Genomic DNA, 17,584 nt, shown 5'->3' with positions numbered 1-17,584 from the left:
GTGAATGTATGTAATGTATTCTCTGCAAATATGCAGTGTAATCTGCAACAGTAATGTGTTTTAGTTTAAGGCAAGGATGTAGCGAGCAGAATCACACCAGAAAATTATTGGGGCTCGCCATTCACGGACCGCTCAAATCGGAAAATGTGAATTCACACCTGTGCGGTTTTAATATCATCTCACTAACGTCTGCGTTTGTTTCTTGTAAACGGCACCGGCTTCGCCTTCAAATCATCCAGCACACTGAATCAGATGAGTTCGGATGAAAATCGCGTAGTCAAAGAAAAAAGAATAACCGCTGAGGCATTTTATCTCCACATAAAGTATGACAGCATACTTTAGCCAGAAAACGCGAAGAAAAACACTGTATTCGAACACATTTCTAGCGTTTAACAGTAATTATTCGTGCTTCACGTCGTGAACCCATGTCGCCTTAGCGGAGGGTCCCGAATAATTTTGACTATTCACGTTTTCCTAAGCGTCCACCCTCGGTATACGACGATTCTCGTATAGCGATTTTGTTATATGTACTAACCAAGTGAAAATCAGTGGCCATCGACAGCAAACGGCGACACCTATACTCTCTATATATTTTTTTCAGCGCAGAGATGGCTACTGATCGGGCTGCCAGCGTTATGGAGCGAAGCAACATAAACGCTTGAGTGCAGTGGGGTCGTGCGGGGGGCCCAGGAGCCTGCGTGCTCCAAACTCCTCAGTCTCACAATAAAGGTTTTATGATGATGATGAGAGAAAAAGACATTCCTCTCTAGAAATGAGGTCGATACGCCGCAGTAAATCGAACCTGCGACCACGTGCTCAGTAGTGCATAATGCCGTATCCGTGACTTAGCTACCTCCGCGATTTCTGTCATCATCATTTCACTCGGCACTTGAAATATTCGCAATACATGTGCACGTCCTCAAAGACACGCTCGACTTCCTTCGGGCACCTAAAAACCGCGCTTCGAAAGGATCGCTCTCCGTAGCTGCCTGTTCCACCACGAGAGGCCCTCGAAATTACCTGCATCCAAAGCGTGCGTCGCCGCTCACTTTGCTGGCATGTACATTTTCCCACAGGGTAGCGTATCTATATACACGTGTACAGCTGAGATCCTCAACACGTGGACAGCCGGCCGCGGTCACGTGAGACGGAGCGCGCGAACTCTTTTGTTCTTTCCTCCTCTCCCTCTAAACGCTCCACGAACAGGCTGCGTTGCGAAATTTGGCCGCATCATTTGGTGCGCGTGTATCTCGATGCCACGGTTCCTGAGCGTCCGAGACGCTCGGTTATTATGGCATGCGCGGCGTGGATTCGGGCTCCCCCCCCCCCCCCTTAAAAGGAGAAGGCGTGCGTGAGAAACAACTTTTTTTTCGTTTTCTTTCTTTTCTTTTTTTTCGGGCAAAAATGTTTCATTACGGCGCGGACCGGTCAACGGTGTCCGTCCGTCCGGGCATCTGGGGCGGCTGCATAGCCTTGGCCGACCTCGTATCATGCACGTCCATCAAGCTTCAACGCGGGGAACGCGGGCGGCCTCCAACCCGCCGAAAAAGAACAGGGGCGCGCGGGCGTTAAAGAGCAAGGGGACGGGCACTCGTTTGACACGAACAAAAAATGCGCGTGTGCTGTAATATGACGCTGGAGCATACAGAGAGAGAGAGAGAAAGAGAGAGAGAGAGAGAGAGCAGGAGAGAACGCCAAGGTACAACAAGCTATAGGAGTCACACGTCAATGGAGACCAGCGCGATGCGGTTCTGCAGTTGTTCTACACTCTCCGACGTCGCAGAGGGGACTGCTATAGGGGCCCAATCTGTCGCCCCCAAACTAGGCCACATCTAAAGCGTGTATCTGGTTTAAGTGCAAGGCGTGCAAGGCCTAGCTATCCTTGGCTGCTCAGTCGAAGAAATTGGTAGGTGACGGGCGTAAAATGCAGGTCTTAGTTATCGAATTTCATCAAACATGATCGATTGATTGAGATTTAAAGACCCGAAGCGGTTCACTCCTATCAAAAAAACCAATATGCACCGTATACCTGTTTATAATAATGCCATATAATCGTATGGTAGTTCCGTATATGTAGGGGGGTCACATGTATACTAGTTTTTACGTGAGGCACTCGTGTATGTTTCTGAGAGATGATCGGATGTGGGGCTGAAGATTCTTATTTTATTTGTAGAGAAGCTATGAGAGAGGAGTACGCCGGTATAGTTTTGAGCACCTGGGTTTTGTTAACGTGCCTCGTAATGCTTGATAAACGGGTGTCTCATGGATACTGTGCCCGTCGGAGAGCGGTTGCCGCGGAAGAAAAACTGATCCCGCTCACTTGCTCCGAGCAGGGCTGAACACCATAACCGTTCAGGCATTTTAATAGGGTTGGCGCGTCCTCAAACTTCAGTTCATCGTAAATGTGGCATAATAGTATAGCATAGGCATAATAGTATAGTATAGGCGTAATAGTACAGGCATAGTAGCCAAGCGTATGGACCCTCGGAGAGTCTGTGAACGGATTTGCAAGCATATATCAGCCCGGGTCGACGTCCGATAGGCTGCAGGAGTTCCTGGAACAGATTGAGACAAGGATGAATTCTGTGAACGTGTCATATCTAACTGTTTTCTATTGCCGACTGCTTTGAGAAATTTTCGACTAAGCTGACGTAACTGATCAAAGCGTTGGTCCCGGATGGTTTGTGATGCATGTGTGTACGATGGTAGAAATGCACTATGCCTTGTCTGTTTATTTCTGTTTGCCTTTGCACGCTGCACCTTCAGGCTTCATATAGAAGATATCTTCAATGTGCAGTGCAGAAAAAAAGTACAGATGTCGGGTCGTAACTCTTCCCAGTAAGTCATGGCAAAGGACAACGATAAAGTGAAAATTTTCTTTAGCCACGTAATGTGTGGAAACAGTACCTATCGCATTAGGCTTAAGACATCGACCGCGCCTTTTCTAATTTCGAACGCTTTGGTGGCGGACATTATTCGACTCTAAACTCATTCAGCCTAGTCCTGTGAGGACAAAACGTATGAAAAAAAGAAAAACGTTGAACTAACAACACGTAACCAGAGTGCGCGTGGTTTACCACTGGACGCTGATTCTGGCGAACTCGAAAAAAAAAAAAGGAAGAAGAAGAAGACCACGGAGTGCAGGCGTGCTTCGTGTCGGCTCCTCTATTTTCCTATGTTTTTGGCGGATTATCGAGCTTCTCTTGGTAATTCTTCTTACCAGCGATCGGCGGACTCTTCAGGACTCCCCCGACACCAAGTTTCGCCAGGTGGGCCCATCTTCTGGCCGATAAGCAGCGCCTTTTGTCCCGCCACGCAGGCGGGGCGAGCTAAGCCTATCTCCACGTAGGCTACTATTGCCCGGCCGCCGCGGCGGCGGGGCGTGCCAAGCCTACCGTGCCGCCGGACCTCATTGGAGCTCCCAGACTCCGACGGCAAGGTGCCAGGCCTTTCCTGACGTTCAATGGAAGTTGTACAGGTCGAAGGAACAGATATTAGGCCGGAAGATTTCGGCAAGGGAGCGGGGTGGTGCGATGTCAAGAGGAAGAAACAGGCCGACGGTGCGACCGAGTCGGCGCATAACCAGCATGTGCACATGCAGCCACGGACGGTAGCCACATCGACTACGGGAGTCACCACAGCGCAGTACAAAAGGAAGTACGCCCGTCAAGTGCAGCAGGTTGCCATGGCAAGCCGCATGCCACAGTTACCGCCGGACGATTACAAAATCGTCGTACGCCCTCGAGGCGGCTTCAACGTGCGCGATTACGGCACGGATCGCATCTACTGCTGCCTACGTAACGCGGCGGGTGTTGGCAGAGAAGCGGCCGGCGAAGATAGCATCTGCCTCAACGTTAAACAGAACGTGGTGGTGCTCAGCACGCCGTCTGAAGACAGAGCCAAACGCTACGGAGCCATTAGCAAGCTGTGCATCGGAGACCGAGAGTTCGAGGCGAATAGCTATCAAGCCGCCCCGGAGAACACTTCCAAGGGCCTGATTAGGAACATTTCCAAGAGCGAGAGCCCGGCAGACATCATCGCTAATCTAGTGACGCAGCGCAACCCCGGAGTGCTGCACGCGAAACGCATGAGCAACACCGACAACATAATCGTTTTGTTCGACGGATTCCACGTACCGAGATACGTATATTACGGACCTATGCTCGTCAGATGCTCCCTCTACAGGAAGCAGATTGACGTGTGCTACGAGTGCGGCAGGCTGGGACACCGCGCCGACGTGTGCCCCAATCCCAACGACAAGATTTGCCGTGGATGCGGACGCAACAATCCGTCACCTGACCATCAATGCGAGCCGCGGTGTCGACTGTGCGGCAAGGGACACTTCACGGGAGACCGCAGGTGCAAGGCGAGGTACAAGACCCCATACGTAGTCAAGCGTCGCCAACTAGAGCGAAAAAGACTAGAAGAGGAAGAAGCAGCCACAGCGTACGGCAGCGGTTACAACAGCAGCAGCGACTGTAATGGCAACGACAGCTACTACCTCAATTTTCCAAAGATAGACTGCCATTCAGTCACCGACAACCGAAGAGGACGCTCGACTAGCCGCGGCGGGAAGGGCCGTGCGGGAACATCCCGATCTCGATCCCGCTCTCGCAACCGAGCACAGAGGCCGGGAAGTACGTCGATGACGCGCGGTGGCGGCGGTCTGGGCACCGCAGCTGTGGGCCACATCAACCAACAAAGTCAGCAGCAGCAGCCATGGCAGCAGCAAGTTCACAAGAGCACTGCGCAACAGGTGAGCTGGGCGGCTGTCGCCGCTTCTCCCGGCGGCGGAGGCGCTTCGGCGGGCCGCTCTGGCGGGCCCGCTGTTGGCGGCGGCGGTGGGAACGAGCTCGAGCGAGCGATAGAGCGAGTCCTAAAACAACGTCTAGAGCCATTAGAATTGATAATTGCAGAGCTTAAACGCGAAAATGCGCTCCTTAGAGAGGAGAATATCAAATTGAAAGGCGAGGCTCCACAACCGCAGCAACCATCGCAACGTCAAACGACGATGCCGCCGACCTCAGCGCCTCGATCACCGACTCCATCACGGCCTGAGCCGGCCGGGATGGACACGGACAACGAGGGCAGCTCGAGGGAGACGGCGGATGAACGCGATGATCGACCAGTTACCGCGAAAAGGATCGCACTAGATCCCGCAAGACCCGACAGCAAACAGGGATGCGGCCGTTATGAGAAACTACAGAAACGTGTGGACAATATTGAGAAGAGCCTCGAGGAACGTTTTACAACACAGACGGCTCTTATGAACGAAATGTTCAATACCGCGCTAGCTAAGCTCTCTGACCAAATAACACAAATGTTCGCTGCGCACTTGGTGCGCATAGACGACATAGAAACGAGGCTGTCGCCAGCTGCAGGCAGACCAATCAGAACAATGAGCAAGCCATACGCTAGACAGCAACAACACAATCAGCAGCAGCAAAACACGCTCACAGACGTAGAGACGCAACCGCAGCTGCAACCGCAGCAGCAACCAAGTCGCCTCGATAGTGACGGGTTAAATTAAATACAGGCATCACCATGGCTACACACGCAACGAAGCACACTAACACTGGGAAACAACAATACACAATCTGGCAGTGGAACTGCCGGGGCTACAGGAGGAAGCGGGGGAATCTCCAGCAATTCATACGCAGCCGCGAGACAAAACCAGACGTGATCCTTTTACAGGAGACAAACCATCCGGTTAAACTAGCTGGCTACAAAGCCATAGACGCGACCGCGACGGAGAGCAGGCAAAGAAGGAAACGGGCTACACCCCGCGTGGCGGGCGGCGCTGGGCCGGGGGCGATGATGCCGCGCCGGCCGTCTCCCCCGCCACGCCCGTTGCCGGTCGCCGCCGTGCTCGTTCGGCGTAATGTCACTGTGGCGCAGCGAGAACTTGCCTGCGTAAATATCCCTCACGTGTTCGTAGAATTAATCCCTAAGAGCGGCCGAGGACTATTCGTCCTTAACGTGTATAGTAAACCCACACTGCAGCACAGATTCGGGGACCTACTGCGGGCCGCGCGCGCGGCTTCCGGCGGCGAGCCTCTACTTGTTACGGGCGACTTTAACGCGCCCCACGGAGCCTGGGGCTACACCCGAGAAACACCCAAGGGCAAACACCTTTGGGAAGACTCGCAAGACCAAAGGCTTGCACTGATCGCGAATCCCGCCGATCCTACACGCAGAGGGAACAGCGTGAGTGCCGATACGTTACCAGACCTTGCGTTTGTTTCAAATGTAACAACAGCGCACTGGCAAAACACGCAGGAAGATTTGGGGAGCGACCATGCGCTGATTGAGATAACGATAGGCACGGGCCCGAGCGGTCGTGGTACTTACCCTGAGGGCAAAGGTCGTAAGCTCAAGCTCGTGAAGTGGGACACGTTCCGCAAGAAACGAAAAGAAGCGGGGCGAGGCGATAAGCCGATTACGGACATAGACGAGTGGACCGAGATGCTCAGAAGGGACGTAGGTGCAGCAACGAGCGAGGTTCCGCCCGAGGCGAACCTCGAAATAATTGACAGCAGGCTCCTACACATGTGGGAAGCAAAGCGAGCCCTCCTAAAGAGATGGAAATGCCAAAGACATAATAAGGCGTTGCGCAAACGCATAGCGCAGTTAGACAGAGACATCGAAGAACACGCACTTCAGGTATGCAGGGCACAATGGGAAGAGACGTGCAACGGCCTCGAGAGGCAGATGACCGGGGCGAGCGCTTGGCGCCTTTTTAGACACCTATTAGATCCGGAGGAGACTCGGGCCGCTCAAGGCCACAAGACTCGTAGACTCCTAAGAGATTATAAAGGCGATAACTTCCTTGACGCCATACGTGACCGTTACTTTAAGAAAGCCGAAAGCATCCAGTACGCTGAGTACGACGGCGTCACAAACAAGAAACTGGACGCGGAATTTAGCGAATCGGAAATTCGGTTAGTCCTGGTTGAACTCAACACTCGATCGGCGCCCGGCCCGGACCGGGTTACCAACAAGACTCTCCGAAACCTAGACGACGAGTCAATCTCCCGACTCGCGGCCTACGTCAATGAGTGCTGGCGAGAGGGTTCCCTTCCCGAAGCGTGGAAACGGGCCCGCGTTATCATGATTCCTAAACCTGGCAAGCAAGTTACGCTCGATAATCTAAGACCGATTTCGCTTACGTCTTGCGTCGGCAAAGTCATGGAACACGCAGTTCTCACCCGCGTGACCGACTTTCTCGAAGATCATGACGCGTTCCCGCACACCATGCTAGGATTCCGCCGCAACCTCTCCGCACAGGACGTATTGCTTCAACTTAAACACCAGATCGTAGACGACACTACCAGCTCCACTAAGGCAATTCTAGGCTTAGATATTAAAAAGGCCTTTGACAGTGTTAAGCACGAAGCGATCTTAAAAACAATTAGAACATTAGGACTAGGCCAAAGAATGTATAATTACGTTAGAGACTTCCTCACGGGCAGGCGCGCATGCGTCGTCGTCGGTGACGAGGAATCACCGGAATTTCAGACGGGTCCGTGCGGCACGCCGCAAGGATCCGTCATATCACCATTACTCTTTAATTTAGTTCTACTTGGTCTACCCGAGAAATTAACAGAAATAGAAGGATTACATCACAGTCTCTACGCGGATGACATCACCCTCTGGGTTCCCGGAGGGGGATGTGACGGTCACGTTGAGCGAACGCTACAGGCAGGAGTAGATGCGGTTCAGAATTACTTGCGTGGAACGGGCCTCGAGTGCTCGGCTACCAAGTCCGAACTCTTACTCTACAAACCCACAAGGAGAGGTCGTAAAACCCTGCGCGAACAGGAACGGGAATATTCCAAAATACGCATTACATTGGCAGATGGTACTCCCGTACCGCACGTAGAGAAAATTAGAATCCTAGGGTTACACCTGCAGGCAAACGGCCATAACGGAGAGACGGTGCGAATACTTCGTCGTTCGGTAGATGACACCATCCGACTCTTGCGTCGCATCACGAACAGACGCAATGGTATGCGTGAAGAGTGCGCGATCCGTCTCGTGCAGGCGTACGCGATAAGCCGCATAACGTATGTTGCCCCCTACCTGAGGTGGATCGGGTCCGAAAAAAACAAAGTCGAATGCATGATCCGAAAGGCTTTCAAGAGGGCGGTCGGCGTTCCACTCAACGCGAGCACCGACAAGTTTCTAGAGCTCGGAGTTCACAACTCTCTCAACGAGTTAATCGAGGCGCACGACATTGCGCAATACGAACGATTATCCAGGTCAAAGGCAGGTCGATGCATCCTCGAGTCGCTCAGCATCGCGTACCACACTCAGCATGGAGAAAAGATGGCGGTTCCCGCCTCTGTTCGCGACCGCCTGATCATCCCGCCGCTTCCCAAGAACATGCACCCGACGCACCACGCCGGGAGACGCAACAAACGAGCAAGCGACCTTGAGAAGAAGTTTGGTAACAGCAACGAGGCGGTGTACGTAGACGCGGCGCGATATGGAGGAGGGAGAAGCGCGCACGCGATAGCGGTTGTAGACCGCTCGGGTAGGTGCCTCGCGAGCGCCACGGTGACCACGGGACACACGGAAGCGGCCGAAGAAGCCGCGATAGCCCTAGCGCTCGTCGCGGTGCCGAACGCTGCGATCGTGATCAGCGACTCGCAGGCGGCAATCCGCGGCTTCGCGCGCGGTCGTGTCTCGCGGGAAGCGGCCCGCATACTCCAAATTTCTGACGACGGCGACTCGTCATCGCCCTCGCAACCCCAAAATTCTACGGTCTTCCTCCTCTGGACCCCGGCACACACCGATGTTCCGCTAGTGGGAAACGAGGCGGCCCACGCCACGGCTCGAGGTCTCACACGCCGAGCCGCTGCTGATTATGTGGCCGCCTCCGCCCCCGAGAGCGGGGCATCGGATCTGCCGGATCGGGACACTACAACAGAAACACAGCAACAAGAAACACACTGGGCGTGGGGCGATCGCCTAACCACGTTCAGAGACCTCGCCCAACACTACAGACTCGAAAGACGCAGATTCCCGCCACCACACGATAAACTGAACAGGAACGAGGCCGTGACGTTACGCTTGCTCCAGACACACACCTACCCTAGCCCCGCTATCTTACACCACTGCTATCCGCGTTTGTACCCAACAGACGCGTGTAAAACATGCGGACGCAGAGCAACGCTGCGACACATGCTCTGGGAGTGTACCGGCAACAACGGTAATCAAAGCAGCTCCGTTGGCGACGCGTCCATAATCGCGGCTGTTGCCAGAGTAGAAGGCTCGAGCTCCGTTCTTCCCGACGCCGCCCCGGATGCGGGAGCCGCCGGGGACCTTCTCCGTAGGCGTCGCCGCCGCTGGGAGGCGGCTATCAGAAGTTCAGAGCTGGCAGACCAGCTCTGGGCCGTCCGGCAAGCCGAAGGTGCCGCTCGAGTCCAAGAACTTCGAGCCGTCACCTGAGGCCACCACATCAAGAACTGCCGGACTATTCTATACTAAAGTTTCTTCTTCTTCTTCTTCTCTGTCCTGACTTCTCGGGTGGTCTCGGCAGCCAGCCCACGAGCGCGCCAAATCGTTCTTGCACGCATGAAGACGAGGAAGGCATGCACGGTTATTCTTCGTTGGCCGGAATCCTGTAAAACATCGGTGGATTGTTACGTTGCCACAAACAAAAGCGAATCACGTAATAAGGGACAACCAGTAGTAGCAGGACATGTCCACGATTCTCCAACAACATTTGCGGGGGTTTAGCTTGGATTATTCATTCTCAGTTCCCGAAAAAAAAAAAGACACTTAAAGGCTTCTGGCCACTCACCTAGTCAAAAGTTAATACACGTTTAGGTATTGTGAAGGGTTGATGTTTGGCATTGACGTCTTGTTATGGGGAATAAGCAACGCGTGTAGGTTTCGAAACGTCAATTAGCTTTTGTCTTGGTCGGTGACCCCAAAAACCCTTGTATTTTTTTCTAACAAGCGCTACCTCACCAAACGAGTTTTCATCGAACTTTGTTTTGTTCGTCCGACCTGCGGGAAACTCCAATTTCAGTGACACTATGCGGAACAGCTGTAAACATTTCGGAGCAGCTGCAGTCTTTAACGTCTTCAAGGTTTTCCGCAGCCACGCACTTAGTCTCAGCAAGACTGCAAATCAACGAAGCGTACAACCTCAGTTTAGTGCCACTCTTTCGACATTGAATAGGCCCTGTAGAGATGACGAGTCATTAGTCGGAACTCCAACATTGGACAGGGGCCTGTTATTTATCCGCTTCTTTCCAATCGTGTCAGATCCGTGTTTACACGCCTGTGATACGCCTTTGATAAATATAAGGTGTGTGGAAAATTATAGCGGCAGTCCTTCATAAGTAAAACTCACAAAAAAGGATATTGGTACCTCTGTCCACGAATGTGCCCTGGTCTGCGCCTCCAATAATGCTGAAGAAAAGAAAGGCGTTCACACCCATGTTTACTCTTAGTCCAAAACGTCGGTGTACACGTTGTTCGCGAGCACCCCCGTGTCCACATTGTTACCATTAGTGTAAAGGAAAGTGGGGCGAAGTTTGTCATGGTCTTCAGTTGCAAGCGCCCCCTTGTTGATTGCATATTTTAAGTCGTGCAGCGTAGCCTCGTGTATTTTTTCAGTGCCAGCCCAGTGACATCCAAACCGGGGATCACTGCGAGGGCGCATGTTTCCCAGTAGGTAATCACAGTTTATGGGGTACGGTTAGGGTCACGTCAACTATCCTTCATAGTACGTCATGCGGAAGCCAAGGAGCGAATACGGAGTGGCAACAGCGCTCAGCGAAAGTTCTCAATGCTCTAGCAAGAGAAGGAATAAAACGACTGGGAGTGTAGTGTGGCTGTGGTGTACCACTGGCTCCGATGCATGGCGGAGTGACTGGGCAAGAAAAAGAAATGCAGGACAAAAAATACGTTTAGAAATACCTATCTACATTCTCCTCTCCATCAGCGCCTTTCTTTCTGCAGGTCTTCGTCTTACATTCCGCGTCTTTTGTCCTAATGTCCCTTACTGTGTTGTGTGTATCAGATCTGCACTCCACCTTTATTGTTCGCAGGTTAAACAAACGCAGGTCTTAAGTGGGGTAAAATAAGGCAGCAGAGCAATAAATGGGGCTAATTGGTTAACGGTAACTTTGAGAACACGCCGATTTGAAATCACAACAGGCGTAATCGAGACAGATAGGTTTGTCCTGAAAACCTGTGTGCCTGTTTTTATTATTAGCGTTGAGCTTTCAAGTCATCGCGTCACCAGAATTAACGGAGGCAGACAGAGGACAGGTACTATCCTGTGTTGCCTTCTTTTGTCCCGTCTAAGGTGTGCGCTTGTTAACTCTGCAAGTATGACTCAAGTAACCCAGCACCGGGTTAAATTGCAGTACTTTTACGGTGCATCGTTAACGTCGACAATGTTTCAAACGTTCTAGCTTGCAATAGTGCACTCCGGAGTGATTGGATCAAACTTCCGCGTGAGTCACGCCAGCCCATCATCGGCTTCAGCGAAAGCGGATGCCAAGGCAATTCGCTTCTCAACGCGCCTGTCATTGATGTATTGACCTGAGACCGGACGGAAATATAGCGATGACAGATTCAGCAAGCTGGACAAACAAAAGCACGTTCACTTTAAACGATGCCTTTTGCAGAGGCTTCTTGGACGGAAGCAGTGGCTGCTGTCCAAGGATAGAATGCAGGTCAAGCGAAAGGTCGGTCAACGCCGGTAGGTAGGCCTGCGGGAATCGCGGCTTATTCGGAAGAAGGAAGCGCCTCACCGGCCGTAATAACCAAACTGAAACGTTCCGCTTCAGTCATCCGTCCAAACAAAAAAACACCCGAACCCTTCGTCCAATAAACATAAACGTCGGAGTAGGAAGATTGTTGGGAAGCAGCCTAGGTGGTCGCCGAGGCCGAATTGTTGGGCAGAAAAAAAAAGAAGAAAGGTATTGCCCTTTATTTCGACCGCTTCTTGCTCGAGACACCGGATGACAAGAGAGAAAGAAAAAGTGAAGAGAAGACAAACCATTAGTCTCTGTGTGCACTCTAGCGGTCCTTGGCACGCAGCGCAGAGCAAAAATGGCGACCGCATAGGCGCGCGTGGTCTGCAACAACAAACGTTCACGTCGTCTGCAGCAACCGGCCCCGGCTCATTCGGAAGAGGACGGTGTAATTGGACGAGCAAACCGCGATGCGTCGACGCGCGTTCATGCGCCCCGCGGCGGCCGGCGAATGATGTCAAAACAAAGAAGCAAAATGAAGAAAAAGAAAAGAAGAAGAAACGCAACCGGGGTGGCGGGAAGAATCGGCGGGAGGGTTGGTCATGCCGCCTTTCGAAGCGGAAGTCGGGGAAAGCCTGTGGCAGGTACGCATTGCTTCGGCACGATCGCGTTCTCCCCCCTAACAGCCCGGCCGCGCCGGCTTCCATCAGTCGAGAGAAACTGAAAGGCGAACGATAGGAGAGGCGAAAGCATCGCACTCTTTAAGAGGACAGCGTGTAATCAGGCACCCAAATGAGCGCGCGTCGGTGGGAAAGCAAACGCCGGGCTTCGAAAGGAGGTGTATCCAGCGGGGTACAGTTGGGCTGATGTCTGGGACCTCGTTTGATATAATAACTCCCCTTCAATTCTCGCAACTACATAACCATATAACTGTACAAAACGTTCTTGAGATCGACTGCACAATTTATACGCAGTGGTTTTCTTTCAGGCGGAAATAGGCGTACACGTTTGAAGAGAGCCCAACCAGCTATGTCGTAGTCATTTATTTACGTTCCGCTGACACCGGAGACGGCGTTGACATACAGGTGGGTAATTAATGTTCGTCTTGATTATACAGGATTGGACTTATCAGCGCTTGTGGTAGGGAGTGATTGAGACTAAATCCGGATTGATTGCGCATCTGACTCAGACGAGACAGAACAGTAATGACGCTTGTCGTAGATGCGGGGTTGGTGTGCCGGGCGCCATTACACAATCGCCGTCTGAGTGCCCATGTTTGCTGTACAAAATGTGGGGTGCACTGAGCACCTTCTAATTATGCCAGCGGACAGTTGAGTTGGCTACTGGCATTGCGAGTACAATGGAAAGGCGCATGCAGGGCAGGACACGCGAAAGGTTATGCGTACAGTTGAAACTCGGTTTAACGAAGTGATGACCGCGCTCGAATTTCGTTAAACCAGGAAGTTTGCAAATTCCAGAAAGGAAGCTTTCGGTCCTTCGAAATCCAGAATTGTAACTTAGCGTTGTTGCATACTCCAGGGTAGCGTATCGTACTGCTGCCGAGAAGTACCGGCGCCTGCCTATCGAAGCTCGACCGACGTTACTTATTGGGTAGCGTGGCGTTGTCGGCGGGCTGCAGGCATCCGGTAGACCATGGCGACCGAGCAAGGGCGAGACGATTTGCTTGTGCGAAACTTGCACGGTTTATTCAAAGGTAGTTGAAAGAAAATAAGAAAAGCATGAAGTATCTTAAAGTACATTTCGGAGCCCCTAAATAGGCTCTCTACAAGAGTGGGCGGGATCTTGCTTCCGTCGATGTCACGTGACAGGCACAGAGAGAGGGCCCCTCCTCCTGCATTACCGAGCAAGGAAAGGAGAAGTCAACCCTCATTTCGACGAATCCTGGTAGAAGGCCCTTTGTGCGCAAGGTGCCTGACGTTGACCCTCGCAGGAGAAGTCAACCCTCTTTTCGACGAATCCTGGTAGAAGATCGGGCGAAATTCCTGTCGCGACGTGGTGTCAGACGCCAACGCTAACAGCGTCACGCAAAAGCTACCCCGGCATCGTATTTGCCGCCACTCCAGCATCTGTTGCACAAACCATAAAATAACAAAAGCAACCACCGCCGCTCCTGCCGAGGTGGTGTTGAGTCCGGAGTTCCGCGCATGGGCGCGGCGCGCAGCCTCGTCAAAATAAAGCTAGGGCCGGGACTAGGGCGCCTAGATGCTTTAACGCGTTAGCTTTAGTGTGCACGCTCGAAGAAACGCCAGTCTGTGTCAAAATTAGAAAGAAATCACTGCTTTTTTTACTCATTTATTTCAGGAAAAACTTCGTTAAATCGAGTTCGGCCGAGTTGGTTTCGTTAATTCGAGTTGATGACAACACTGAACCCTATGGGTTCAATGTTGGGCCCATCAGCCACCGTGAGACGTCGCTGGCTGGCTCCTGAGCGCCCCGGCAGCCGCCGTTCCCGCGCTCTACACAAGGGTGTCGCCGACTGTATGTGGCTATAAGTTCAACTGACTCGTACAGCTTGCACAGACGAATGTCAAGCGATGTGGACACACGGCACAACTTACGTAAGCGTGTCGAACTAAGTGACGTCCCAGAACGATGAAGAATGATTACTTCAGTCGAAGAGAACTCATTGCAGTGATAAGAATGCTTCTGTTACAAATTTTTGCCACCCTCAGTTTATCTTGCAAAAGCAAGGAAGACTGACAAATTGATAGAAAGGGATGGATGGACGGACGAACAGCTGGGTGGGTGGGTGGGGCGGTCAGTCGTACACGAAAAAGCAAGGACGCACGAATAACATGTGTCGGCTCAGTGTCTATTGCGTTCTGCAACAAGCACGTGATTTCTGGTTCGATTACCGGAGGTCGCATTTGGGTGAGGGCTAAATTCGAAAGCGCTCGCATGCGCATACATTTAGGTCCTCGTTAAAGAACTCCACTGGGTCAAAATGAATCCGAACGCTAAGTCAAAGGAGCATGCGCTTCAAGTGAAACAGTATAGATTAGCTGCATGCTTCTCGAAAATACAGAAGACCTCTCAGCAGTTCGCGGCGCTGATGCGTTGGTCGGTGGTGTCTTTATCCGGCCACACCTAAAGTAATTTGGGCAATGACAGTGTACATGACAATGGTGTATACATGAGCAGTGTACCTTTGCTCTACAGAGACGATACAGTGTATCGCGAATACACGCGCGACAAGAGTTCTCGAAACCAATTTCGCGTCAACGACGGAAGCTGCCCTCACACGGCATCGCGACAGAGATTCGTCGCGCGAAGCTTACGCAACACTTTCGTGCCTGTCACCATCCGCTGTCCGCAGGTGACGCGACATCGCGAGATTCTTTGCTGTACTCGTTTGTATCACCTTCCGAGACCGTCAGTCAAGTCAGACGTGGTTAGGACATACTGCATGCTTGTTGCCAGCGTTTTCAATCCATAATGGATAAATCGATCTAAACTTTCGTGTAGTTAATTGGTGAAGTTTTTCGTTTGCTTCTACAGGATTCTTGCAGCATTCTGTTCGCATATTGTTTCTTAAATATCCCGTTATGTTTTCTTTCATTTATCGTAACGTCTTTCCCATGTAATTGACTAATGAACATTTAGTGTAACTAAAGACGAAAAAAAGCATAAAAACGACACTCATCTTTGTGATTGGTTGCAAATGGCACATTTAGAAAAGAGAGAGAGAAAATAATGCAGAGAAAGGCAGGGAGGTTAACCAGAGGTAGTTCCGGTTGGCTACCCTGCGCAGGGGGAAGGGTTAAGAGGGAGAAAAAGAGAAACAGAGTAGAGTGGGGAGATAGAAAGGGAGAGAAGCACAAACAAAGCGCGTACACTACAGAGCGGTAGGAGGCGGCATTGGCACATTTAAGCTTCCCATGTAACTAGCACGCTGTACTCGAGTGAGGCTTGTTGATAGTTTACAACAATACGAGCGTCAGAATGGTGTCGCCTTTTAGCTACTGTTATTTTTATTAGCAAGAAGAAAAAGAAAGCAAGAACATCAGCCCGAGGAGTTCGTGTCCTATACGACTGGCTCCCAACCTGCCGTTCCTGTTATCATCGTCAAAAGGAAACCACCAATCATAGCAGTTTCGTCGCTAGATCACAAAGACATGGGCGTATACAGCTTTGTTCTTTAGGCGGGACCTTCTTCGCGTAGGGCGAAGAAAAAAAATGGTTTGAACCGGCGTAAATACAATAGAAATTGAATATCGAACTTCGATTCGCGCTCTTTCCAAATACGCGACCCTGAACAATAATCTCTGCCAAGACAATTCAACCCCTCGACAAAAGGCGTCTTTCTTTTTCTATAGGGGAGGATCATCGACTTAGAAGAAATGGCCTCCACCCGAAACCTTACATTGTCACCCGCATCAAAGAGGCCCTCGCGACCACACCAAGTTCGCCTGGAAAGAAAGAGTAACGGGACGCTGCTAGGAGGGTTATTCTTTCCAGCGAAAACCGAGACAACGAAGAAGCGACCATCGCAGACAACCCTCCCTTTCGGACGCTACCCCCCCTTCTTTAAAAGAAGTCCCGTTGGACCAGTTTCCATCACCCGAGTTTGAGAGGCAACGCGAAAGCAGCAAGAAAGGTTCGAGAAGCCCGTACCTCTTCTCTCCTGGCAGCGGCAACACCTTCGCTCTTCTTCCTCGGCGAAAGGGAAAAAGGTGAGAGCGCGGGTGGACGGGGGGTGAGGGAGGTCGGAAAAACGAAGATGAAGATGACCGACCGCCACGACGTCCTTCCCCTCCGTGGTCCCGGCCGGCCAGAGAGTGACCGCTACCCGGTGTTTGCGCACGGTCGGTCAGTCTGCTCAGCTGGGATCCGCGTGCTCGCGTGTGTGTCCGTCCGACGACGACGCCGGCTGTGACGACGACGTCGACGTCGACTCGACGACCGTTATATAAAGAACGTCGTGAAAGGCGTTCGGCGCGCGCGTGCGACTCGCTCACATTTCCGCCTGTCGATTGGAGAAGCGAGACGCGTTCTTTCATCTTCCCGTACGTGTCGCCCTGTTGTACGGCGTGGCCGAGTGATGAGGAGGCGCTTGGATTCTGCGCCGTCGGCGACGATGGTGGCATCTTCGACCGGACTCCTTGTGCTGGCGTCTCCGTGGGTGATCTGCGCCGCTTTCGTCCTTCTGTCGGCGCTGCCTGCGGAAGCTCAGCAGGGAAGAGTGAGTGCTGTTTTGGTGAAGCGTTCCTGCTGGAATGCCACTGTTGCTTGCCGACTTGAGATTTGTATTCCAGCGCGTCTTTATTTCCTTCGTTCTCGAATTCACGCACCGCTGTGCGGTACGATGTGTACTTGTGTTGAAGAGACAATACGGAAAGAAACACGAAATACCGCGTAGCTAAATTATAATTTATAAAGTTCTGGTTATAAATGTTCAAGTTAGCCAGTGACATTTGCTCCGAGCAACAATAGCGTGGCAGCCACTGAACAAGCAGCCTAGTCCGCATCACCCTGATTTTTAGACATGTTAACGTGTCCAAAGTGAAACTACTTTGGTGTACGTTGGGTATTTCCTGCTGTCTTGTTTTTTTTTCGTGTTCTTTTTCGTTTTCTTTCTCTGGGCAACTATTCTTGTTGTGTACATGACGTTTCGGCAAAGCAAGAAAAGAAAATATGTCGTAATAGCAATGCTTCTCCTAACAAAGCGGCTTCATATGGGCAGAAGGAATATATTGTCATAAAAGATAACGTTATCCCCCACTACGTGAGCTCGTGTGAGGAGCCTGCGACAACGACTCACTGCAGTTCATGAAAACGCACAGACCCTGCTAGAGTCTGTTCCTTGGCGAAATTAACTAGGTACTTTCTTTCACAGCCACAAA

The 17,584-nt window shown here is 51.7% G+C and overlaps 1 protein-coding gene across 2 annotated transcripts in view; it reads left to right on the top strand.

The window, feature by feature from the left end:
* LOC135903724 (uncharacterized) overlaps positions 1-17,584 on the top strand; it is a 188,516-nt gene that overhangs the window by 83,115 nt on the left and 87,817 nt on the right. The window contains exons 1-3 of one of the 2 annotated variants that reach the window (XM_065434111.2): positions 12,275-12,364; positions 12,709-12,805; positions 16,058-16,923. The exons of the other annotated variant lie outside the window; for it this stretch is intronic. Of the exons in view, the coding sequence (XP_065290183.2) occupies positions 16,783-16,923 (141 nt within the window). The 5' untranslated portion in view covers positions 12,275-12,364; positions 12,709-12,805; positions 16,058-16,782. Of the gene's footprint in view, positions 1-12,274; positions 12,365-12,708; positions 12,806-16,057; positions 16,924-17,584 lie in introns of those variants that run through there. 2 annotated transcript variants of the gene reach the window in all.

The sequence above is a fragment of the Dermacentor albipictus genome, chromosome 9 (genome assembly GCF_038994185.2).
Source record: "Dermacentor albipictus isolate Rhodes 1998 colony chromosome 9, USDA_Dalb.pri_finalv2, whole genome shotgun sequence".
Lineage (NCBI taxonomy): Eukaryota > Metazoa > Arthropoda > Arachnida > Ixodida > Ixodidae > Dermacentor > Dermacentor albipictus.
This window is presented reverse-complemented; position numbering and strand designations above follow the sequence as displayed.